The 25,191-nt window shown below is 33.5% G+C and overlaps 3 protein-coding genes across 9 annotated transcripts in view; 1 reads left to right on the top strand and 2 right to left on the bottom strand.

Moving 5' to 3' along the window:
* Window positions 1-577: 577 nt before the first annotated feature.
* On the top strand, window positions 578-2,334 carry LOC141406630 (fas apoptotic inhibitory molecule 1). 5 transcript variants are annotated; one of them, XM_073992452.1, is made up of 4 exons: window positions 578-831; window positions 916-1,324; window positions 1,540-1,806; window positions 1,928-2,334. In XM_073992452.1, the coding sequence occupies exons 2-4, from the start codon at window positions 1,121-1,123 to the stop codon at window positions 2,114-2,116; spliced, it is 660 nt and encodes a 219-aa protein (XP_073848553.1). In that variant the 5' UTR covers window positions 578-831; window positions 916-1,120; the 3' UTR covers window positions 2,117-2,334. The 5 variants fall into 5 exon arrangements, with proteins under 5 accessions (XP_073848553.1, XP_073848554.1, XP_073848552.1 ...); XM_073992453.1 differs by having other exon boundaries at window positions 586-831; window positions 1,111-1,324; XM_073992451.1 differs by having other exon boundaries at window positions 626-1,035; window positions 1,111-1,324.
* On the bottom strand, window positions 2,243-24,626 carry LOC141406629 (uncharacterized). 2 transcript variants are annotated; one of them, XM_073992446.1, is made up of 3 exons: window positions 24,520-24,626; window positions 8,801-9,307; window positions 2,243-3,726 (listed from the first exon to the last, which is right to left on the bottom strand). In XM_073992446.1, exons 1-3 carry the CDS (start codon window positions 24,604-24,606, stop codon window positions 3,301-3,303), a joined length of 1,020 nt encoding a protein of 339 aa, XP_073848547.1. In that variant the 5' UTR covers window positions 24,607-24,626; the 3' UTR covers window positions 2,243-3,300. The 2 variants fall into 2 exon arrangements, with proteins under 2 accessions (XP_073848547.1, XP_073848548.1); XM_073992447.1 differs by lacking the exon at window positions 24,520-24,626 and adding an exon at window positions 14,711-14,839.
* Window positions 24,608-25,191, bottom strand: part of aPKC (protein kinase C iota type) — a 46,339-nt gene continuing 45,755 nt past the window's right edge. For both annotated transcript variants that reach the window (XM_073992436.1, XM_073992435.1), the window contains exon 10: window positions 24,608-24,748. The gene's annotated coding sequence lies outside the window, so the exon portion shown is untranslated. The remainder of the gene's footprint in view (window positions 24,749-25,191) is intronic.

Below are 25,191 nucleotides of genomic sequence, written 5' to 3' on the forward strand. Positions count from 1 at the left end.
GCAAAGGCCTACAAGTGCAAATCAAAATTCTTAACGGTTTGAAGAAAATGATCCCTTTTGACATAAACGTTTCAAGTTACCTTAACCACGAAAGTGTATGTTAAGGGGCAATACGCTATTTTGGTCTTCTATCACGTTGCGGTGTTAAAATATCGTTAATTTTCCATACCTCAAAAAATTATAAAGAGTGTTACCGGTCAGTAATTATGGTAATTTGGTATTTCGAGTCTCATTGGGTACATAAGTCAAATTCGGAAAATTGTAAATATGCAGTTGCTTTGAAGGGTTTTGCTACATGTTCTGAAGTATGAAGTATGCTGAAGTGCTTGTTACTTTGTATTCCGTATTGTCAACGAGAAAAAAACGAACAATATAGGTCTATGTTTTGGTATCCTCCCAATGTAATGTATCTTGAAAGTTCAAACTGAGATGACTGTAATTTAAGTTGTGAATTTTGGAGTCGGAGTCGGAGTCGGAGTCGAGAAAAAAATTGGACTGGAGTCGGAGTCTGACCAAAAATGGCTCGACTCCGAAGCCCTGGTTTGTAGTATGTCGCCATCCATTCTGTCGCTGACTGTATTTGGCGACTTTACTCGTAGGATGGCTCTACCTTGTCTGTCGACATTTGGCACATTTGGCTGAAAGGCTGGCAGACTGGCTATCGAATATCCAGAGCGAGGAACTAACAAATATGTTCTAGTAATGCATTGTGCGTTGCCCTCAATTTTAGTACTTTATTGGCACTGTAGCGGTAACCACTTACATTTATCTCCTTCCCGGGTTTTTCTGTTTACGAAGCGAAGGAATAGTCGTGACGACCTTGAGTGTTGTGTGAGTGTGGTGAACAATTTACATACTGTTAAGTGTCTAATGGAATGCACCCACTACAACTCCGGGAAATGTTAAACAATATAGTATCTCTGTGAACAGGATATCTTCTGTGTGTGTGTCCATGCCAATGTGCATTATACCATAAATTCGTTATACGCTGGGATGAACCGATTTCCCGTTTCAATAATCAATTCGTTGTCCAAAGTGAGTGAATTGTTTATGTCCACTTAATAGAATTTGTTCTTTTTTCTTTTATTCCAATTCCGTTACATTTGGAAGCCATTGGGGAATGTCATTTCTCTCTCCATCGTTGAGATTAGAAAATTTGCCCATAAACCCCATAATGAGCTTGGATCATTTGCCGGAAGAAAAGCGTTATAACAAAAACAACATTGTGGCAAAATGGTGCGCTCCTATTAACGGCAGAATGTATCGCATCGAACTCGAACATGGTACCACATCAGGTCGGCGCATGATCTGGGTCAATGGAAAGGTATAGTTGCCCTTGTTGTGGTTGTTGATGGCACATCGGCTCAGTTCAATATTCTGATAAAAAATCAAAAATTAAATTCCTGCATTAGTAAAATACTGAAGTTAGTCAAAGACTTCAGCAGCTGACTAATGCTGACATCAACTACAGCACTAAGGGTCGATTATCAAGTTTTTAAAGGGGTATGAACCATGTTAATACCATACCTTTTCAAACAGGAAGTATTGAGGCGTGACTGGATGTTTAAATTGGTTGGTGAGGATACGTTTTACATAGAACAGTCGCGATGCATTATACGAGTAGATCCAGCACCAGGATTCAGGTATGAATATTTGCTGTTTATTGACGGCAAGTCACTGGATCAATACACGCAGGCCAAACAATATCGACTGTGGGTGACAACAATTAATGGCATTCAATACAGGATAATGCTTCAATTGGATACCTTAAACTTGTACATAAATGATGAATTGTGCAAAGACACGGTAACTAATTACATTTTCAGGCTGATGCTCTATGATCATGTTTTCCAATATTCTAGTGTTGATGGCGACACAGTTATCGCGCTGCCAATATTTCTCTAACATTTTCCATCTCTTGTTTTAGGCCGAATTCGTTAACGGTGGCACCGACACAACTGTTCTATACAATGATGTTGAATTTATACTGCAGACTAGATCGAGCGGCAATAAACTCAGTGGAATCCGCCACACGTTGCTGGCTAATCACGTCGAAATACCCGAAGCGAAAATACAGGAAATCATGCAAGAACCTTGCTCAATACTCTCAACGTAATTGCACCTAAATGCGGTCCAATTGTTTCATTCGATTCAATGTGACGGTTTGCGGCTAGAGCCTTCAAACAAAAACTTCTAAGCGAAATGCAAACTTAAGACTTAAGCAAAATAAGAGATACATATGTATTTGAAATATGTAAATTTTATTAGACTAATTTAATTGACTTGATATAACTATTAAATGCTTATGATGTTGTTGCCGTCCAGTACTTGGAACCTTGTTGTTTACATTGCTGTGGGTTAGTTTCGCGTAGATTACACTGCTCAACAAAATTGAAAAAGTTGAATGTTTCAACCGAAGTTGTTGTTGTTTCTAAATGAAATCTGCGAGCTATTTTCAAATCTGGTCACGGTTTTTCTCCATCAGCTCTTGTTCTTGAGATATAGCTCAAATTCGGTTTTTACGAGTTTTGCCCAGAATTTGGTTATTTTCGGATACAAACAAATATTTTTTTGGGGGTTTTTCGACACTAATATATTAAGAACATGTTGTACGCTCGATACAAAACGTTTTTTGAAATAATTATGGCGAATATTTATCAAAAAATATAGAAAACATACGATGAATCTTGTAAAAATTGCATATTTTGAGTACTTTAAGCTGTAATTACGTCATCGAGGGAAGTCATAGGAGCTTCATATGGCATTCCGGATATGCTCAGGGTGTCTACTATAAAGTCCTGTATTCAAATATATAATATAAAGTTCATAGCGCCCACGATTCGCCCATAACCTATGAATCGTCATGAAGACTGCTAAAGGGAAATAATTTACCAGTGATATCATTACCACATAAGCCATTTACTTTTCTATGGCAGTCTTCATGACGATGTTTATTTTTACAAGATTCATCGTATGTTTTCTATATTTTTTGATAAGTATTCGCCATAATTATTTCAAAAAACGTTTTGTATCGAGCGTACAGCATATTCTTAATATATAAGTGTCGAAAAACCTGCAAAAAATATTTGTCTGTATCCGAAAATAACGAAATTCTGGGTAAAACTCGTAAAAACCGATTTTGAGCTATATCTCAAGAACAAGAGCTGATGGAGAAAAACCGTGACCAGATTTGAAAATAGCTCGCCGATTTCATTTAGAAACAACAACAACTGCGGTTGAAACAAAAGTCGTGTTGACCAGTGTTATCTGTCGCATGCGTATATACAGCAGTTTAACAGCTTACGGCATTAGAAAATTGCAATTGTCATCTTCACGTTTATATAAAAACTTGATGCGTTTCTTTAGAGTACACATTTCGCAGCCTATTAGTCGAATATGTACAAGGGTGGTGTCTTCATCATCCTGCCAACTACCGCCATAAGCAGGAATTTTAAAGACAATTTTCTCCTGTTCAACCCTTACATCCGAGGCAAGAGCATTCCAGCCTTTATCATCTTGAAATTCAATGTGAAATTGATGGGTTTGAGAACAAGGCTTTTCCTGCACCAGAGTGTGTTCAGATCCGCCCAAAACGCTACCAATAAATGACTCCAACATTTTGCAATTACTCGAATTGTATATTGGACTGGAATAGACGGTATCGGCATATTTCACCATAGTTTCCTTGTTGGAGTCATAGATGTAGGCGGTGAATCCTATGTATACCTGTGATTAAAAAATAATACAAATTATAAATACATGTTTTGAAAGAAAGTAATTGATTTTATTGCTAACTCTTTATTGGGTAAGTGCTCCTAAGTTCTGCATGTACCAATAGTCGGCATGATTGTACTTGAACTCAAAAAACTAAAAAAATAATCTTAAAAAAAATCTTCAACAATAATATGTCTGTTAGTTTTCAGTAACTTCTTGTAAGCGATTAAGGTATTTTACATTGGACTCTTCTTTTTTTTGAGATGTGTATAGTTTTCACATACAAAATTTTAAAACCTTTATTTAGGTGCAAACACGTAAAAAACGCCCACCATTAAATATCCTGAACTAATATGGAATACTTGGTTTTCTTTCCGTTACGAAAGTACCATTGCCCACAATTTAAGGTGAATTTTCTTGACCACTCCGTAAACCAATTACCTATCTCCTAACCTTATCTGGTCAGCTAAAATTGTGTACAATACTTGAAATTGGGCGATATCGTTGTGTAGAGGCTATACCAAAACGTGAACCTTGAGTATTGGCGGAGATGTCTTTTGATCACTACGAACCCATAATGCTAAATTGCACCCAATTTAGAGAAAAAATGTATGTAAATAAAAATTTTGAATGGGAGGTACCTGAAGGACGATATGGACTATATTCGACTTGATACATGACTGGATATAATAATACGATGTGCAAATTTTGGACCAAATCGATTGCTCCCTACGAGAGTAATCGTTTACACCATTTTACAGAATATATATTCCGAAACAAGCGTAATATACAGCTAGCATAGTAATTTAAAAAATATATATGAATGAAAAAGGTAAAATTTTAAACAAGTTATAGTATGTAATCCTGGTGAATTATTGCCAATAAATGTGACCGTTTCACAAAATATAAAGAAGATGATTTAGAAGACTAAATTCTACATTTCAGCCATTCCTGTAGGATAGTACGGCTAAAATCCTGAAAAACCCTAAAATCGGGAGGTACCGTTCTACTGAGGCAATATAAAACATGGACCAGTGCTCACACATTTCTAGAGGGAAGTTTAGTAGCCCCAAAGAAGACGAAATATGTATTAAATTACAACCATTTCTATATGTTAATGCAGATAAACCTCTAAAGTCGGGCGGTACCGTTCTATGGGGGGTAATCCAAAACGTGAACCAGTACTGGCACATTTCCGGGGAAAAGTTGTGTTGGACTCAATACTACTCTTCATTCATTTTTTCGTTCAAAAATAAATTAAATCAATAAAACATCCAATAAATCAATTTTTTTAACTTCTACACTTACATATAGTGTTCGGCCAGTGTTCGAAAATTCGAACATCATTTTTCGGGAAAATAAAAAATCTGAATTTTTTGAGTAGATTTTTGACATCAGTGTACACTGGTCCCACCGTGGTGCAATGGTATGCACGCCCGCCTTGCACGCAGAAGGTCGGGGGTTCGATTCCCCGGCCAGGCAACATCAAACATTTTTCAACGGTGGCAAAATACCCCTCAGTAATGTTGGCGACATTTCCTGAGTATTTCAGCCTTGAAAAACTTCTCCACAAGTGGTGTCTTAAGACACGCCGTTCGGACTCGGCGATAAACAGTAGGTCCCATATCATTGAGCTAAATATGAATCGGGCTGCACTCATTGATATGAGAGAAGTCTCCCTTGTCCCGTATGGGATGTTGCGGAACAATGTTTTTTTTTTTTTTTTTTTTTGTACACTGGTCCTAACCTGCGACAAAAATCGAAAAATCGATATCAGCAAATCTCTGCGACAATTCAGCAAACTGTCTCTAAACATATCATATTTTAATATTCCAGCACTGTTTTTGTAATTTATAAAGGTATTTAACAAAACAAAACCGAAGAAGTTGACATTTACGTATGATCTCTTAAAAACTTTAAAAACATCAGTAAGGTTGTGACTTCTTACAAGGCAAGTAACTCAAAATTTAAAGGATAAAATTATTTTTTTTCAAAATGGAAGTTTTAGTACAAGGTTCTTTAATTACTTTTACAAAAAAAGTTTGTACACATTATTCGCATAAAATGTGCTGGAAATCACATTTTTTATACTACTTTCTGTGGATCTTTTTTCCAAGTCTTAAAAATTGAAGTTGAGTTTTACTAACTTCGCCATCCTTCGCCACTCTCCAAATTTTTTGAAGAATGTTCGAAATAGTGTCAAGTTTACAAAAAATTTGATTCCAGCTGCATATATTTGCATTTCCGTGTGTGACATTAAAAATACTGACGATGCCTCTGGTCGTTTCAGTAAATATGCCGTATTACTGTATTCTCAGTTTCTTCTTTGTTTTGTGTTTTTTTTTTAAGAGTTAGACATTTTTGTTTTGGAATCTACTTATGAGTGTATTTTTTACATTTGTATATATATATATATATATATATATATATATATATATATATATATCATGCTACATATAATATGAAAAACAAGTAAAAATGCAAAGTTCGATCGCACCAAACTTTATTTTATCCCCTACCATGAAATATTCTGACCTCAAATGGAATAATTTGTTTCCTTTCCTGTCCACGATACCAGTCGGAGACGTTTTTTGACTACTAAGAACTCCAAATAGCAAATTAGATAAAAGCTTCAAAATAACTGAAATAGGGAGGTACCGTAATATGAGGGCTATACCGAAACCTGGACCTAAGACCACAATTTTTGGCGCAGAATGTTTTTGATCATTGAGAACTCCAAATAGCAAACTACAACCGATTCGGGCCGAAAATGTTGATAAAATCTTAAAAATACCTGAAATCGGGAGGTATCGTAATATGAGAACTATACCGAAACCTGGACCTAAGACCACAATTTTTGGCGCAGAAGGTTTTTGACCATTGGGAACCCCAAATACCACAGTACATCCAATTAGGGCCAAAAATGTAGATACAAGTTTAAAAACACCTGAAATCGGGTGGTATCGCTACATGGGGGCTATAGGAAAAACTGGACCCATATTCATGATTTTTTGCCTAAAGTATTTTGTACTTATTTTTAGCATATACTGAAAAAATCAGATCGATCCGACGATTATAAATATTTTTGTCGCACCTTCCCATACAAGTGGGACCACTGTGAAGTGGGTCCTAATTACCATAAAAAAGTATTTTTTTAATAAATAAAAAAGTTGTCTCGGGACGAACAGTGCTAACCCTCCATACTATGGTAAAATTGATCATTCACAAAAATTGAGATAGGACACTGAAGTTTTGGAAAGACCGAATTAGCTATTATTTGGCATTTAGGGTGATCAAATCTGCACCAAAAATTATGGACATAGGTGTAGCCCCCATATAACGGTACCGCCCGAATTTAGTTATATATATATTTGCTTTAATTTTGAATTTAGGGTTAAGGTATTTGGAAATTATTACCTAAATATTCGGCTTAAATTGGCTGAAATTTGGCATTCTAAGATCAAGGTGGTCAAAATTGCGAACATATTTCCACGTTTCAGTATGGCATTTTTTACTCTCAGCCTTTAGGCCAACAAGGAAATATACACTTTCATACGATCAAAATGTGCCTTATCGACATAATTATTTTAGACCCCAATTATGTTTAGACGAAATCTGTTTCAGACAATTTGGAGTCGTTTTAGCCATCTCTTTCCATTTGACTGGATGGACGCACAATAACTCTCGAACGGATCTACCAATTCGATCCAAAATTTGGCCTTCGTAATATTTTGTCCAAACTTAGTTTAAGTTCGAAGATGAGCCAAATCGGTCCACTCCTTCAGGTACGTCCCACATAAACATTCAAAATTTGTCTTAAAATGGCTCGCCATACTTTGCACATCGCAATCAGCCTTATTACGGTTGGCGTAGTCGTATCCAAAATTGCAAGTTGACGTGTCGCAACGACTGATTGGTATTATGAATATATTCGTCCTTAAAAGCTAAAATATCAAAGAATCAAAGAATTCTTTTGGTAAAAAAATTAATAGAATTGTTAGTAGATCATGTTTAAGCTTTTAATCCAGAAACCAACCCTACAGTTTTTACAATCAGATTTTACAATCATTGGCGTAGTCGTTGTCGTAGGGTTATTTTATGGTATCACGAATAATTTACGACAACGACAATTTTTTTCTCATACAAAATTAAAAAAAAAATATTTTTTTTATTGTAAAATAATTCGTTCGAAATCATCTTTTGAACAAGAACTAAGAAATTTGCATTGCTTGAATCTTTATACGAGGACTCTAACAGATTTTCAATAGGAAGTTTGTCATCTGATAAAAACACGAAAGTTGTCATACGAAAATGATTTAAAGAAGTAAAGTTTTTATTTATTTTAGTTATTTTCCAATATATTTCATTAATCATTGCCAAAAAATTCTTTTGAAATTGATTTGTTTTTATTTTTATATGCAGTCGTTAACAAAATCGGTCACGACTCTTTCCTCGCATTTCAACGCCATACGTGATACCGATTTGTCGTATAAAAAAAATAAATTTTATTTATATCCCAAGAAATCCGTCCAGGGAATGATGAATGTGTTTCTTTCGATATTTTATGGATATATGATACTGTAAAATAAAAAAAAGTTCGTAGTATATAATTTTTCATCATATAAAAAATGCAAACTACGAATACGCTTACGACATTTGAATGCATACGACTACGCCAACCGTAATAAGGGGGAATATTTCTACGAGACATACATAGATCGTCCAAACATACTTTGAAGAATGATTCATCAATCATTCATTCAATGATTAAACTAAGTTTGGACCTATATAATAAAAACTTCTATACCAAATTATAAAGCTCTATCTTAAAAATTTAAATTTGTATCTTGACTTCGACAGACTGACTGACATGACTATATCGACTCAGAAGTTTATCCTGATCAAAAATATGTATACTTTATAGGATTGAAAATAAGCATTTCAATGCGTTACAAACGGAAAAACCAACTTATATACTATGGTGGAGGGAATACAAAATATTTTTAACCGAATTCATTGGTTTTTCTCGATATTAACTCGATATTTTCTCTAGCGAAGTGTCCCTAAGATATTGTATTTTATTTACCTTTTCCATAAATCGATTGCTGTCACAGTAATCCCAGTTGATTGTGGCAGTCAGTTCCCTTTCCTCATCGTCGGTCAATTTCGGCCGCTTTGTTTCCCATAATTTTTTATATCTGAGTTTCGCCAAAAGGCACATCGCCTTCTTTTTAGCCGGCCTGCTAAAAATGTGTACATTCTGCAATTGACAGCCCGACACATTGTCACCCGAATTCGGCGAATACGGTATTTGCAGAATTTGCATTGGTGGGAAATTATTAGAATCAAAATTCCACGCAACAAGGAAATGCGGTGATAATATTGGCTGTGGCGAAATACTGCTGTAAAGGTCACACATTATAAAGACGTCTTGCGGTGGCATAATATTCAGGAGAACACTGCTCTCTAATGAGGTTTTAGTTCTGGATTGGCTTTGATAAATAAACTTTTGAAAGTTTGCTGGCTCATCGCGAACCCATAGATAGGCGCGTCTAGGTATTGGCAAAGATGATTCAAAATCCATTATCAATTTCTGAAATCAGAGATGCAAAGTAGTAGCTAAACCATAAAGTACATATAACAATAAAGTACATATTTTTCTATACACTTCGTCGCTCATACTGCAAGTCGCAGTAAACTTTGCAATTTTCACCAACCGTCACGAAATTTCAAATGGATTTCGGGTTCAAACCAACATATCGTCATGCTTAAGTGTTCCATACGCCATTTTCCCATTTCTAGATAATCACATTTTAATGTTTGTGTCACAACTGCGTGAAGAAGACGAAAATCTTTTTATTTTTGACTTGAATTATCATTAATATTATATAGAATACTAGAAAAGTGCCCGCCACTTCGTACAGTGAATGTTTTGTTGTATTACTACCTAAAATCGGACTATCTCACTCCTGCAAATCAGCAGCGAGGTATTTCAATTTATGGCTTTCTGTCCTCAGGACTTTATAATGCTTTCTAAAACGAATGATACAATTCAATACAATACAATTGTTCAAACCCACAACCTTATCTAAAATTTTAGTTTTATCCCTACTTGTTCGCCCAATGCTTATGTATGGCATTACATGTAGAAACATGCCATACATTTTAAGTGCGATTTTTTATAACCATTGTGATCTAATCCCAACAGTGACTCTCATAACAAATTTCATAGAGCTAGATTTACCACTTCATTCATATCGGTGCTTCAATGTGTAGTACAATTTAGTAATTCTAAAAAACGTATTGTATATTACCGTTTAGTACTATGCGTACACTAATATTAGTATTCCAAATTATATAATTTCGGCTTTAATCCTACATCCCGTGATTCTCATTGCCCGCTCTATCTATGGAACATATTTCTGCAAAATTGAGTACCATTTAGTACTTTTCGTATACTTATGGTACGTATTTCCACAACCACATCCATATCTTAACCCTACCCACAAACGCCAAAATTAATACCAAATTTCCGAATTCCCCTCTATTCCTACACCCGATATCAAATTTATTACAATATAAGCACTAATTTTCGAAATTTCTTTCTCATCTTCATTCTACACACCAACAGGGATGCTAATACTAAAATTCAGAATTTAAGTTGTATATTTTAACAAATATCAAAAGTTTCAAAATTTAGTTCCACTTAACACTTCTGGAACACATAAGTATGCATTTCCAAAACTTCCTCCATATCTCCATCCTACACACTAATCTAAATTCCAAATTTCAGGTCTGTCTAAAAAAACATAGCAGGAAAAAATTAATTGGTCAATAAAGCGTTCGGCGGTGGGATTTTCTTTATTTGTTAGACCTATAGATGTTCATAGCCAACGAAACTAGGTGGAACCCATCGATTTGCAGAAATTTGAGTTATCTTTACCATATTTCCTCTGTTTCGGACTCATAAACCCTATCAAATGTGATTTTTTTGTACATTTATTGTAGTCTTGAACATTTTGAACATAATTCATAATTCAATTCATAATTGACTTTTTAAATTGTTTCTACCGATTTCTTCATATGAATATTTTTTGGAGCTCTAAGCTTCGATTTTCATCAAATTCCAAGAGCCTAATACATATTTTTTGCACAATATTTGTTGGCAATCAACACTCACGGCCTTTATTTATAATTATAAATAGTGTTTTGTAAAAGTTTACCACATCCGACAAAGGATTTGTGTAAATTCTTAGGGTGGTTCTATCCTGGTGAACCATTAAAGCATGCTAATATTTTGACATTTTTTCATAAAGCATATGTGAAACATTGTAGGCAAATATTGGTTGGTTCTATTCAGATGAACCGGAGTGTATATATGGATTATTCTTGTTGTAATTTCCCCAACAACATAAAGAACATTTTGACTTGCATACATACTAGGCCGGTGCGATTCGCGTTTCTGATTCCTGGGATTGAACTGAGCAAAAAAGTCCACTAGACCATATATCTACTACGAAAATCGAACCGAAGTTTTTTTTATTGACATTTTTATTTTGGCATATAACAGCCAAACCTTTGAGATTTGCGATCCAACACGCACCAAAATTGTAGCCAACACAATAATTAAGAACTCTCTAGTACATATGTAGCAAAAGTATTGGAATGCTCCTTCAGGCAGTTTTGGCGCAAATTTTTCGGCAAGTATCTATAAATGATATTGTGCTACAAAAGTCCAAAAAATTAAAAAAATATTCAAGCGTTCTGTTACAAAATTCTATCGTGTTGGGCTCCATGGACAACGAAAATACTGTTACGGAATTAGATTTAACTAATCTCCGTGTAGACGTTGTTTTATTCCCCGATACGATTTGTACCAAATAAAACAGGGTTCGTTTTAGATTACGTTTCTACAATGCTTTATTTACTTTATTACACTTATTCAGAACCGACTTTAATTACTAAGCACACAGCAAGTCTCTAGTTAGCACGCAGCTACTCTTTTACCGATCTGTTCAGTTCAACGCTTAAAACACCACTACTCAATGTTGCCATTCGTAACTCTATTTATACCCAAAATCTCCTTGGTCTAGAAATATCTAGAACATATGGCAACCTCTCGAATCTGTGCAGCGAACACACAGACGCACATTCGCACTAAGCGAACAACCATACTCACATACATACAAGCACAGTAATGACGTAACTACAACAACAAACAACTACACGAAATACAAGAAGTATGAACTAAGGGGTCGATCATCGATAACAATTATCGTTGAGTGGCGTTGCCAGTTGTCAAAATTGATTCACGTATGGCAACTCTCAACTGAAGTTGCGAATCTCAGTTGACGAAGCGGCTGTTTTTCAGCAACCACCAATTTTCAGTTGCAGTGAACATTTTCGAAGAAACAAGAAGTAAAATAGAAGGAAAAATAAACATTTTGTTAACAATTATTGATTCTTTGCATCATTAATTAATTTTGAGTATCAATATGGTGAAAATAACGAAAAAGCAACAGTTCGAAATTCTAATTGATAAACTGAGTGAAAATCCAAACATAGCCCGAGGATTTCGGGTTTTTGGTGAAACCAAAGCCACAGCGGATGAAGCGTGGAGGTCCATTTCGGACAGTTTAAACAGCCATGAACCTCCAACACGAACACCTGAAGAGTGGCAGAGTCTGGATTCACTTTAAAGCAATGTTGAAAAAGAAAATGCCTCAAAATAAAATAAACTTCAACGACACTGGTGGTGGTCCACCAAAATAAGTGAATTTATCGCCTTTGGAGCGGACAACAGCAAATCTTGCAAATACATTTGGTGACAAATACAGTAGGACAGTAGGTTCAGTTTAAGTACAAATGAAGAACATCCTCCATCTATATAGCCAACTACACCAGGGAATTTCGTTTTTGAATAAATATGGTTTTTATTTTGCCTTTTTTCCTCCTCTGTCAACTTCGAAACGATCCAATTTTGGCACAATTTGTCCTCTATCAAGTGGACAACTTCCTTCAATACTCTCGACAATGTAGATTGAGCCATGCAATTGTTGAAATCATTGCCATGGGACTTTTGAAAACTTCCGTCCTCCAAGAATCGCAACGCTGCGCACACTTTTAAAAGTGGGGGTATTGCTGTTGATCTGTAACTTACTTTGAAGTCATCCTTTAACGTTTCCACAACGTAAACTACGGCATCCTTTGGCAATCGAAAATACGCCTTAAACCTGAAATAATTTACTGATTATACAGATCTTTCCATATGATCATCAGCTTACAGTGCAGATGGCAATTCCAATGGATTCGACTTGTCCCTCAAATTTCTTCTAATAGATGCAATGTCCTGTACATTTTCTTCATCATCAAAAAATAATTCCACCGAACTTATCATTTTTTGGGACAGCAAATAAAACTTGACGATCCGAAGATTCAATGGGCAGGTTATATTCCAATCTTGGGTTGTTTTCCAAATTTGCTCGAAAACTCAGCCAAAATAATAAAATATAGTCCAGAATACACAAAAGAGTTATCCAAAGCGCAATTATTTTTAAAATGTTTTTTTTTTTTTTTTTTTGGCGAATAGAGGTCACTAGTTTGAAAAAATACTGATCGATAACATGTTTATCGACCACCCAGTTGAGTTGACATTAATGGTACAACATTTCGTCTCAGTCGCGCAGACAACTGACAACGCAACTTAAGTTTAGTGGCAATACAAGATAGACCCATATACGATAATTACATTATTATGGCAAAACAAACAAAAGAACATTAACAAAAGGTAATGTAACGACTAGAATGATGAAGAGAGTTCTACATGGTTGTTGTTGTTGCTTAAATAAAGTAACTGCGTAATACAAACTTTACGTTATAATTCAAATTTTTAAATTAACGGAAATTAAACTAAACTAACTTAAACCTATCAGTTACATTCGTAACAATACCTTTGTTTTGTTTGGGTCACTTCGTTTTATTGTTTTATAAGGGCAAAAGTAGTGAAAATCTGGGTTTCTTTCTTACATTTTCAAATTTAAACGGGCATATCTTCTTTTTTCACAAGAGATTCCTACTGATTCCATTTCCTGTTACGGCGGTGAATAATATATTTTGAATAAGCTATTATTTTTTAAATCGGGTAACAAATGATTTACTGGAGACGTAACGATTTACTAGAGAGTTCTTACCCAGCAAACCAATCGTACCGACATCGTATCGAAATCGGAACAAAATTCGGACGAAACGTCCGATATCGAATCCGAAATCGTAACGATATCTTAACGAAAGTTGTATGGAGAGGTTGACATAATTTCGGCACGAAATGTCGGAGCGAAATCGGATCGATTTCGATCAGAATTCGGAACGAAATCGGAAGAATATGCTTGGGAAATTCGGAAGGTGATTTTTTGTTTGTTTGCTTGTTTTTGACAACAAACTAAAATGTTGCTTGTTAGATATATACAAAAGATGGTTGTTGTGCGAAAAGGTGATTGTTTCCGACATATCGATCCGGGCCGATTGTGCAAAGACCTTTCTTTACTTTAAGCGGGGTACACACGATCAGGTTTGACTGTCGATTTTTCGGAATTATCGATAACTGTCCAACCGTCCAGCAACCACAAAATATTTTGTGGTTGCCTGATGACTGACAAAAATGAACGGCCACACTGGCAAGCAACCGATTATTTGAGCAAAACTGACAGTCAAAACTGATCGTGTGTACCCCGCTTTATGTAGGTAATACGCGGAAGATCTTTAAACGTTTTTTATACTATACACTTAAACGGTGATTAAGTGCATTATCTCGATTTATTTGTCATTTATTGTATAAAAATGACAACTTAAGTCCACTGGATTTGCTAAATTCACCATAGCCTAAATGTACTGTCAGGCGAGGTCACTTGATCTTCCTGGAGGATCGCGAATTATCCTTACGCGATAGAAAATGTCTGCAAGGTATGTAAAGAAATGTGTTTTATGTGAATAATCTTACCACGATTCAATGTTATAAAGTCACAATCACAATCTTAACGTTTCAATTTTTTTATTCCAAAGGAAACGTGATTAAGTTAAATTAATGTTTGAAACTAGCCAGATAATTGATACGTGACATAAAAGTTACGTGCAATGATTAAAAGAAAACTGTAAATGAAAGTATGTGTAATGTTAACATACAAAAAGAATGGGCACTCCCCAAGGGAAATTCCCTGTATAGGTATGTATATGTATATTTAAGTTATACATCATAATAACACATACATACTGGCGGACTTCCGTAACGTCAGTTGCTTTGTTAATAGGTCTGTACGATAACTCAAAAATTTGTAGAAATTTGTACAAACTTTTGCAAAATATTGTTGTGAGAAAAAGTTTTGTTCTTTTTGTGCATTCTTCGCTAAAAAACTTTTGACAGCAAAAGAAGATAAAGGCCTAAATTTGCTTTCTGGGTAACCTTACTAAGTCACGGTCCATACTAGCGTGAATTTTATAAAAAAAATTATGAAATTAGGCGTTCTTAGATCAAATTCCCTACTACAGCAATTTTATGATTTTACTCTACTATGGAACTCGATCTAGAAATGCATACTTTCATTAATTTTTTTTTTTATCGAAATTTCACTCTAGTGTGGACCGGGACTAAATGAACCATGTCCCTTACCATGAATCAACGATGTGATTGTTCCAATCTTAACGTTTTATTTTTTATTCCAAAGCAAATGGGAGAAAAAAATATATTATAATTAGACATCAGATTTTGCATATTTTTATACCCTCCACCATAGGATGGGGGTATATTAAGTTTGTTATTCCGTTTGTAACTACTCGAAATAACCATTGTAGACCCCACAAACGATATACATACATATGTATATTCTTGATCAGCGTAAAATTCTACATCGATATTGCCATGTCCGTCTGTCCGCCTGTGGAAATCACTCTAGCTTCCGAACGGATTGAAGTAGGTGGATGAAATTTTGGTAAAATCTATTATATGTATGTAGGACTTTTGGTATTGAAAGCGGGCTATGTAGGTCCACGTTTTGGTAGAGCCCCCATATTACGCCCCATATATAGTACGCGTCATTTTAAGATATTTTGAATATATTAGTCCCATTTGACCACAGAATCGGTTGTAAGTTTGTATTTTGTGCTCCACATGCTAAGAAATATTTCTACAATAAAATGTTTATATAGATCCAGGTTTTGATATAGACCCCATAGGGCGATATCTCCCGATTTTCGGTATTTTGAAGGTTTTAGCCTCATTATCGCAGCGAAATGGCTGAAATTTGGTATTTAGTCTTCGTTGGGTGTATAAAATATTCCATATGAAATTTGTCGGTATAGGTCTACGCCTTCATGTAGCCCCCATTGGACGGTACCTCCCGATTTTCGGTATTTGGAAGGTTGTGGCCTCAATATTCCACCGAAATGGCTGAAATTTGGTGGTTAGTCTTCATTTGGGGTATAAAATATTCCATATGAAATTTGTCGGTATAGGTCTACGCCTTCATATAGCACCCATAGAACGGTAACTCCCGATTTTCGGTATTTTGAACGTTGTGGCCTTAATATTCCACCGAAATGGCTGAAATTTGGTGGTTAGTCTTCACTTGGGATATAAAACATTCCATATGAAATTTGTCGGTATAGGTCACACGCCCTCTTATAGTCCCCATAGAACCGTATATCCCAATTTTTGGTATATTGAAAGTTTTAGCTTCATTATGATATTTGGTATTAAGTTTTTGATAGAGGCATGAAACATTCCAGCCGAATGACGATCGGTTAACGCAATTTGAATGGGACCAAAGGTGCTTTTTTACGAAAATGCTCTAAAGTCCGCAATTATGAAATCGATGAAAAAAACTTTACCAGTTCATTGTTGTGGCTAAAAAACGATTTCTACTAATAGGTATATTATAGGGCCCAAATTACCTATAATTTCCATATATGAATATTGGAGCAATATCAAAATCTGGCCCGATTTTCATAAATCCACAACTATAATTGCGGCCTTTAGAGAATTTTCGTGAAAATGCACCTTTGATCCCATACAAATTACTATAGAAACAAATATCGCTCGGTTGATATGGGTTAACGTTAACCGATCGTCATAAAATTTCATGTATAAGGGTTTTAGATCAAATGGAAAAAATTAGGAGGTAGAGTTTAAAAAAAAAGAATTTTGTTGTCTTGGTGTAACTGGTCATCTATAAATATACTGTAGTGGTATCGACAGAATTCCGGTGTTTGCTCTGTTTATGAATTCTGAAGCCATAAAACGCTCTAACGTTCTAATTTGGTGTGATCTTGATCCAGTTCGAACTTGTCCTGTTTGATAAGGCCTAAATTTCTTGAAGGAAATTCATATTTTTGGGGCCATAGTCCTTAAGAAACATGTAACAATCCTTAATTCTTACACTTAGGGACATTCCTTTTGTGTTAATTTTCTCAAAAATTGTGCGCTTTCAACCTTTCATTCCCATCAATAATAAAAATTAGGAGAACCTCCTGCTCCTCGTTCAAATAAAACAAATTTGATGAAATGTAATTGTTATTTAGTTGTATTTTTATTTAAGAAATAAAAATCTGTGTTTCTTATATTAAACAATTGTAATTGTTATTCAAAACTATTCTTTGCTCGTTTCGTTTGTTCTCCCACAAATATTTCATAGTTATTTTTCTCTGCTCAACGTCAAGACAATTGGGACTTATTTAAACAAATTAGCTTGCACACATACTCTAAACATTTTGATCTTTTTTGTTGTCCAACCATTTCTTCCTATACATTAGTTGAAATGTTCATTTGATGTTTTCTTCGCTTCGCGCGATTCGGAATATACGTCAATCCAATAAACGATTTGAGGGTTTGTCTAATTTAACAATACTAAATGTTTTAGAATGTGCTTTATTCTGTCTGTATCTGTCCCGTTTTACTAAACTGTTTAACTATAATAAGTAATGTTCGTTTTAATTTTACTTTTCTTAATAACATAGTAACAAACAACACATTTTTTTTAGAATTTGTTTATATGTATATGTATTTAAAATAAAATGATGTTCAATATCTCAACACATAATTTTGTTAACGGGTATGACGCTTCTCAATTAATTACGGAATAACGTTTTATGAACATAATACTCGAGGAAGTATGTATAAAAACAAAAACATATAGAAAGGATAATAAGTACATATGAATTTACGAGTGCTGGGAAAAGGGAATGTTATTCCAAGTCATTGCATTATAGGCGACTTAACTTATATAAATATGTATGTATATAGAGACGGAAATGTTTAATGTCTGTGTCAATTATCATTGTAATAGTAGATCGATTTTCAGTTACTTTGTTCATCTCTTTAAATGTGTATATAAAGGTAGTGTACGTATGTGCTTATATAAAAAAGGAAGTCCTCACAGTAATACAGACACACAATGGAAATATAATAATAATAATTATAATAATATTAATAACTTGTAAAATATCGATCTTAAAATTGTATCTTAATTTTTCGTATTTTGTCCACGTCTTTAATAAGCTATTGTAATATTAAACTTGTATTAATTTTCTTCATGAAGAGGGAATTAAAAAATTGATGTCTTTGCAGGAAAATATTTCCAAAGCGGATAGAGCCACACAAATAACCATAGCGGTTTTCACGAATGATCATTTTGCAGTCACTTTGTTTTGAGTATAATTTTACGTCGGTGTTTTGTGGTGGAAAAATTAATATATTAAACGAATGGAGGCTAAGAAAGACAAAATTTAAGAAAAAGCGTAATAAAAGATTGTTTAAAATATTCACAATGAAGACGTTCATAGTTTATTAAAAACCCAAGTGCATATAAAAGAGTTGTATGTGTACAAGCATTCGTGAAAACCGCTAATATTTTTTTTTTAGTTTTTTTCATCCGTACCCTATTATTTAAAAAGCAACTTTTTAGTTTTTTTTTCATTATTATACATTTTCGTGAAACAATTAATAACTAATTTTGACTGCATGGTAACCTGAATAATTAATGACAATGTTTGTAAGTAGTAGTTTTTTACACAACTCAACCTCAGTTTTGCAACGTCTTTTGTTAGGCTGTTCAAAGTGGATCAGAGAATAACAACAATTGAGCTTTAAATCATACAATGTTTGGAATTTATATGCAAAATCAAGCTGTCACGAGGAATGTTTTGAAAAAATGTAACGTGAGAGATATAAGAATTTTAAGTTGTAGTATGAGTAAAATAATATGTAAAAAATAGTTTAGATAAATGAATCAGTAGTCTTTCTGTGGATAATTCACGCTACCAAAAAGAAAGAAATCAATATGTTTCATATATTTAAATTTGTATGGCTGACTTCCGAAACGTCAGTTGCTTTGTGGTCATGCATGAAACTAGGGGTTCTTAGATCGAGTTCCCCGCTACTACAATTTCGTAAAATTACTCTAGTATAGAACTCGATCTAAGAACCCCTAGTTTCATTCACGACTACAAAGCAACTGACGTTTCGGAAGTCACCCTATATGTACATATATGGGGATTTCTGAGTGAAATCGAACACTTCTTCAAAAATTGTTTTTTGATTTCCTTTATTTCATTAGCAGTACATGTTAGTATATCTTCAGTTTTTTTAGTAACGGTTCCAGACATATCGCGCCTTAAAAAGGCTGAACTCTGTAAAAACTATATGCAAAAGAAATGCTCATAACTTCTTTTTAATGAAAAATAGAAAAAAATTGCACAGTGGCTTGGAAGCAATTTTCGCTTTTTAATTTTTAAAATCAATTGTTAACAAAGGTTGTACTCTTCGTTTTGCTTGACATTTTTTTTTTTGTATTCAACCATTGCACAATTACCAAGATTGTGGTATCACACCAACTGTTCGCATATGAAATGTCAAATCCCTTTATAAAAGAATTATTTTTGTTGTAATTTCCCCAACAACATAAAGAACATTTTGACATAACATATTCAAAATTTTACGATACCACTACCTGGATAATTGTACCATGGTATTAAACTACCCGTAATTACAAAAATGTCAAATCCTCTTTAGTAGTGGGATTCGAATGATTACTATTTTTTTTTTTAATTTGTCAATACAATTTTTCCTTTATACCAACCAGTGCGAAACATTTGTTATTTTCCCAAAAGATTACATTTATTAACATTTGTTTTGTTGTTTTATTAAGGAATTTATTTTAAACATCTTAATTTTTCGATTTTGAAAATGGTTAGCAATTATTATCGAATTCTGTAAAAAATATATGCAAAGAAATACTCACAATTTGAATAATAATTATTGTTTTATCAGCTATTTAATGAAAAATAGAAAAAAATCTGGCATGTTCTGGAATTCACCGTGCATCCATTTAACATCACACATCCACTTCACCTGTTAAAGCAATTGCGTTTCTGTATTTCTACATGTTGAATTTGGTACTTTAAGAAAAAAAAAACATTTTTAAACCATATTTTGTTAAGAAAATAAAATATTTTATTTAAATGCTCGCACATTAAATTTTAGTCCTATACAGTTTTTTGTAGAAATTTGCTTTTAGTTTCTTTAAAAAAAATAAGGATACACTCAGCTCTCGCTATCAAAATTACAGTGTGAGGAATACACCCCAACTAGGTGTAAAGTGTGTTGCAGAACAGCTTCAGGTGTGTTCGATACACGTGAGGTGCATAGGTGAATGGCAGAACATGCCCGAATGAGTATTACTGAATGTATTACTCAAATTCAAATCCTCTTTCGTATTTAGATAATCATCTTCTGAAGAAAATATTACTTTAATATTTGGTAGGTTATGCTGCTAGGATGTCCATTCACATAATTCCCGAGCTGTGTTATTTGATTATCAATTTAGTTAGTTTATTGTTCGGCTGGTGCAATAATTGCTAAGAGGTTTTTAAGTTTTTTTTAAAATAAATTTCTAGGGGACGGGGTATTTTTGCATTTTCATAGTCATATTTTATTTGCTTTATAGTTATTTAATATACAGTGAAATAGCGATAATTCGTGCCCCGATAATTAGTAATTCTCGATAATTCGTAACAAAATTCTGATCCCTTGTAAAAATAGCGATAATTCACAAAAAGTACATAGACCCCTTGATAGTTATTATTTTTCTGGGATTTCGGGAAAGGCAGTGTGAGCAGTTATAAAAATCTCATCTCAACCTTAAAAAAATGAAAAGAGTTAGAACATACATAATCGTCAAAAAACAAAGAGGTGAGGTGTATAGTAGAATCGTTCATTTCAAGTCTAAAAGTATATAAGTTATATTATTTAATCAATAAGAAATTTAGTCATCAGTGAGTGCTATATTATCACTTGATATCTTCGTCACAATTCAGGTAGTCATCGAAATTGATTATTACAGAAATACACCAGCGCGGGTAATAAACCGATAAAAGTACAGTCGAACTTCTCTATAACGATTTTTCTCTATAACGAATACAAATTGAAACACACAACTTTTTCCCACCCATTTCACCTATTTTAATCTCTCTATAGCGAACTTCCCTATAACGAATATTTCTCTATAACGATTTTTTTTTAATCCACAGGTGGAATTAATTCGCTTTCGAGTTGAGGTTTTCATGACCTAAGAGATACATTGAAAAATTAGGAGTCTACCGAAGTCCCACGCATCCAACCATTACGCTACGTTTCACGGGTGGTTAAGCCGATCTTCAGGCGAATTAGGATGTTTTTGTGGCAGACGAAGGCAAAGCTTGGTAACTAGTATATCGCACTTCAATAGATAAATGCATATGCGAAATTATATCAGTTAATTGAAACTCCAAACTTTTCCTATAGTCCTGCTTGGTAATCCCATTTCTTAGTTAACACATTAAGTGTGAAACAAAGCACATTCATCAACATTCTTTTTATAGATGTTCACACTAAAAAGGAGAAGCAAAATTCATTTATCAACGATTTTAGAATAAAATTTATTCAAAATACATTAAATTTTCAATGAAAAGTAAGTATAGTTTCATTTCATTGCTTTAAAATTACTTATTAGCCATTTTGCCCCGGTTTCTCTATAACGTAGTAATTGGTCAGTCCCCAACTGCTATGTTACAGAGAAGTTCGACTGTATTATTAAATGTTCCTTTTGGGAAAAAATATTTGACGGCAAATATCCGAACTGGGTAGTAGTTAACTGGGACAGTTTGGACTCATTTATAAGAAACAACTTTGGGAGAAAGATTAATATGTTATGTATTACTAATATACATAGATGTACTCAATTCCCTAATAATTTCCTTTTACACTTTTACCCTAACACCGATGTATCAAAAGATAAATCGTTTTTTGTCTGTTCTGAAAAGTTGTATTTTTTAACAAATGTTTCACACTGATATAAAGGAATCCCACAACCAAAAAGGACTTAAAATTGTTGACATTAATCGCAGTTTAATACAAATCATTTTAAGAAAATCGAAGAGTATAATCTTTGTTAAAAATTATTATATTATTAAATCGCAAAAATTTCATCTAAGGCCCCAGTGCATTATTTTCTACTAAATAGCTAATAAAACAACAACTACAATACAAGATTTTTTCAAATTGGACCAATATTAAAGAAGTTATGTATATCTTTGCATATAAGTTTTTACAGAATTCGACTTTTTCAAGGAAATCAAATACCTCTTTTTGAAAAACTGTCCGATTTCACTCAGAAATCTCCATATTTTTGTATGAACAAAATACATACTTGTTATTTATTTATAGACAGCGGAATCCTTGGCAAATGCATATACGCTTAGGATGGTCTTAGATCAAAACCCATTAACTTTTGAATGTTTGTATATTTATGCATATTTTGGTAAATTGGATTGTAAACAACTACCTTTGCATATGCAAAATAAATGCATTCAATTAAAATAAAAAATTCCGAAGTGTTCCAAATTCAAATAGGCACTGAATAATATAGAATATTCTCAAAATCGGGAATATGCAATTTTGCATGCCTAGATCAAAATTTGGCTTAAATTAGACAAATAGGATGTTCATAAAATTCCGCTGTATATGTATTTGTAATTAAAAATATATAAATTTTTTTTAAGTATCTCTCCCAAAAAAAAAATATGTGCATAGACTTTAAGTCACCTCATTATTTGGCAATGTAAATATTGCAGTTGTTCACTCTACTGGGGCCTAATTCTAGCATACGTGATCATGTTATTTCGATCGATATTTTCAGTATTTGGATTACGGCATCCGTTATCGATTACACTTTCGAGTGGAATCTTGCGAGTTTTTGCCCGCCACACATTTGCTGTCGTAATATTTATTTTTGTGGCATAAAACGAACTTTAATGGAAGATTTTTCAATAAAACTAAACAAAATCATATGCTAATGACTTTTTCCAATAAAATGAGTAAGAAAAATAGACAAAAAGGGACTGTTTCTTAAAAATTAAAAATATATTTTCCAATGCGATTTTTATATTATTACATCGTGGAATTTATTTCGGGTCACTATTACTTCTAATTTTTCACAATTTTCTAATATTTATTTTTCATGTTTTCATTTCTTTTTACAAGAAACTTGCCGCACAACAACTTGTTTGTTTGTATTTACCATACGTTTTCACCGTTCGATAACCGTATGTATCGATAACTTTTTTTAAATAATTTCGGTCGTATAATTCATAGTACACAATGACCAACAAAACTGACAGTCATCGAGGTCTATTTCGTTAATATCCAAGTCTAATATTTTTAGCTAAACAAATGCTTTTATTTACCAGAAAGTTGACTGTCGGTGTGTACCCCCCGATTAAGGGAATACATCAATTTCGAACGTTCGTAACTTGTCTTCGAACAAAAACTCGCTTGATAACGGGTTAGAGAATTAGGCCCCTGGTCATTATTACAAGTCTCCATATACATTAGATCATTTCCCTCTGGGCAATTTTTCTCGTCCCCTTTTAAATTTTTCTCTTGTGTATACACAAACAAACGATGAAAACAATGTCAATTTCGAAAAATATAAAAGGAATTGCCAGTTTGAGCAATTTTATTCCTTTTCCATTCCCCTTACGTGACTCTCCTACAAGCATAAAGTTGCCGCAAGTAAATTTGCCTAATGTAGATTGGGACTAACCTTGTGGTTTGATGAGTTTTAAAAAGTCAAAATAAAATAAAAGGGCATTTTCTAGGAAAATGTAAACTTCGTTTACTTCCGAATAAGGAAATATAGTTGCAGCAGCAGTTATTAAACCTTCCGTCGATAAGTGTTTGTTTTAAATTGATTTAAATAATACTGGTATATAATATAGTTTGGCTAACGGAATTATTTTCCAGGCAAAGAGTTTCATTATCAGTGTTGTTTAGCAGAGTTATTGTGTCGTAATATTATTTAATTTGCATTTGTCTTTTCATTACAATTTTTAAAAATTTTCTCCTTCAAATTATATTTATTTTTCTATTTATGAATACATATCCGTTGTATATTATATATAGTATGATGTGGATGTGGTTGTGGTTTCGAATAGAAAAATGTGTGTGTGTTGTTTTTGAATATTTTAATGTCTTTCATAGACTCTGAGCGGTTAAAGTGGTAATGGATCTTACATTAAAAGTATTAATATTATTTATTTATATAATTATTTTGCATAAAATATGTATGTTTTCATTTGCAGACGAGATTTTCGTTTATTTGTTGTACTTGTCTGTTTGTCTGTCTGCTTATCATTTATAAGATTAGTTTAATGGAAGGCAAAACATGTGCTGCAATAAACTACTTTTATTATTGTTTGCATTATGTGTAATGTTATTGTTACCATTGTGTGAATGTTGCTGTTGTTGTTGCTGAGAGTGATCCTGATGATATTCATGGTAGGGTGGTTGTTGTTGCTGTTGCTGATCATGATGAAGTTGATGCATTTGTTGTTGGTGATCGTTGATGTAGTTATTCATGTGAGTTGCTAAATTGTTATTAGGAGCGTTTATACGCATTAAACTTAAATCGTCCGCAACAGAATCATAGTCACTGGAATCTTCGCCATACAGCTGTAAGAAAATTAATAAAAAAAATGTTCCATTGTTATTCATTCACTTTTACAAATTTTTTTATCTTTAAATCATTACAAAGAAGTGTGAACGTCTTTTTTCGAATATTCCCAATAGAAAATAGAGTCTTTGATGACATTTTCATCGACGATTCGTTTACGAAAGTTCCGAAATTGTCATGTACGACAACTTGCACGACAATATCTTGCATTCTGTCTTGTAACAAACCGAAAAATGCTAAAAAGTGTGCCTTGAAACAATTGCACACATATTGATTGAAATATAAAATTTTTGATTTGTAATAAATGTAAAATTATGAACTCATAAAATTCGGAAACCGCGTTACTGATTAAACAATTTTTATTTATACAAAATGCATTCTGTAAAATACTGTAAGTTTGAATAAGTAGATTAAAATATTTTTAAAATTAATTGTAGTTATT

This window comes from Musca autumnalis, unplaced genomic scaffold, assembly GCF_047663935.1.
Source record: "Musca autumnalis isolate F117 unplaced genomic scaffold, ASM4766393v1 scaffold_5, whole genome shotgun sequence".
Lineage (NCBI taxonomy): Eukaryota > Metazoa > Arthropoda > Insecta > Diptera > Muscidae > Musca > Musca autumnalis.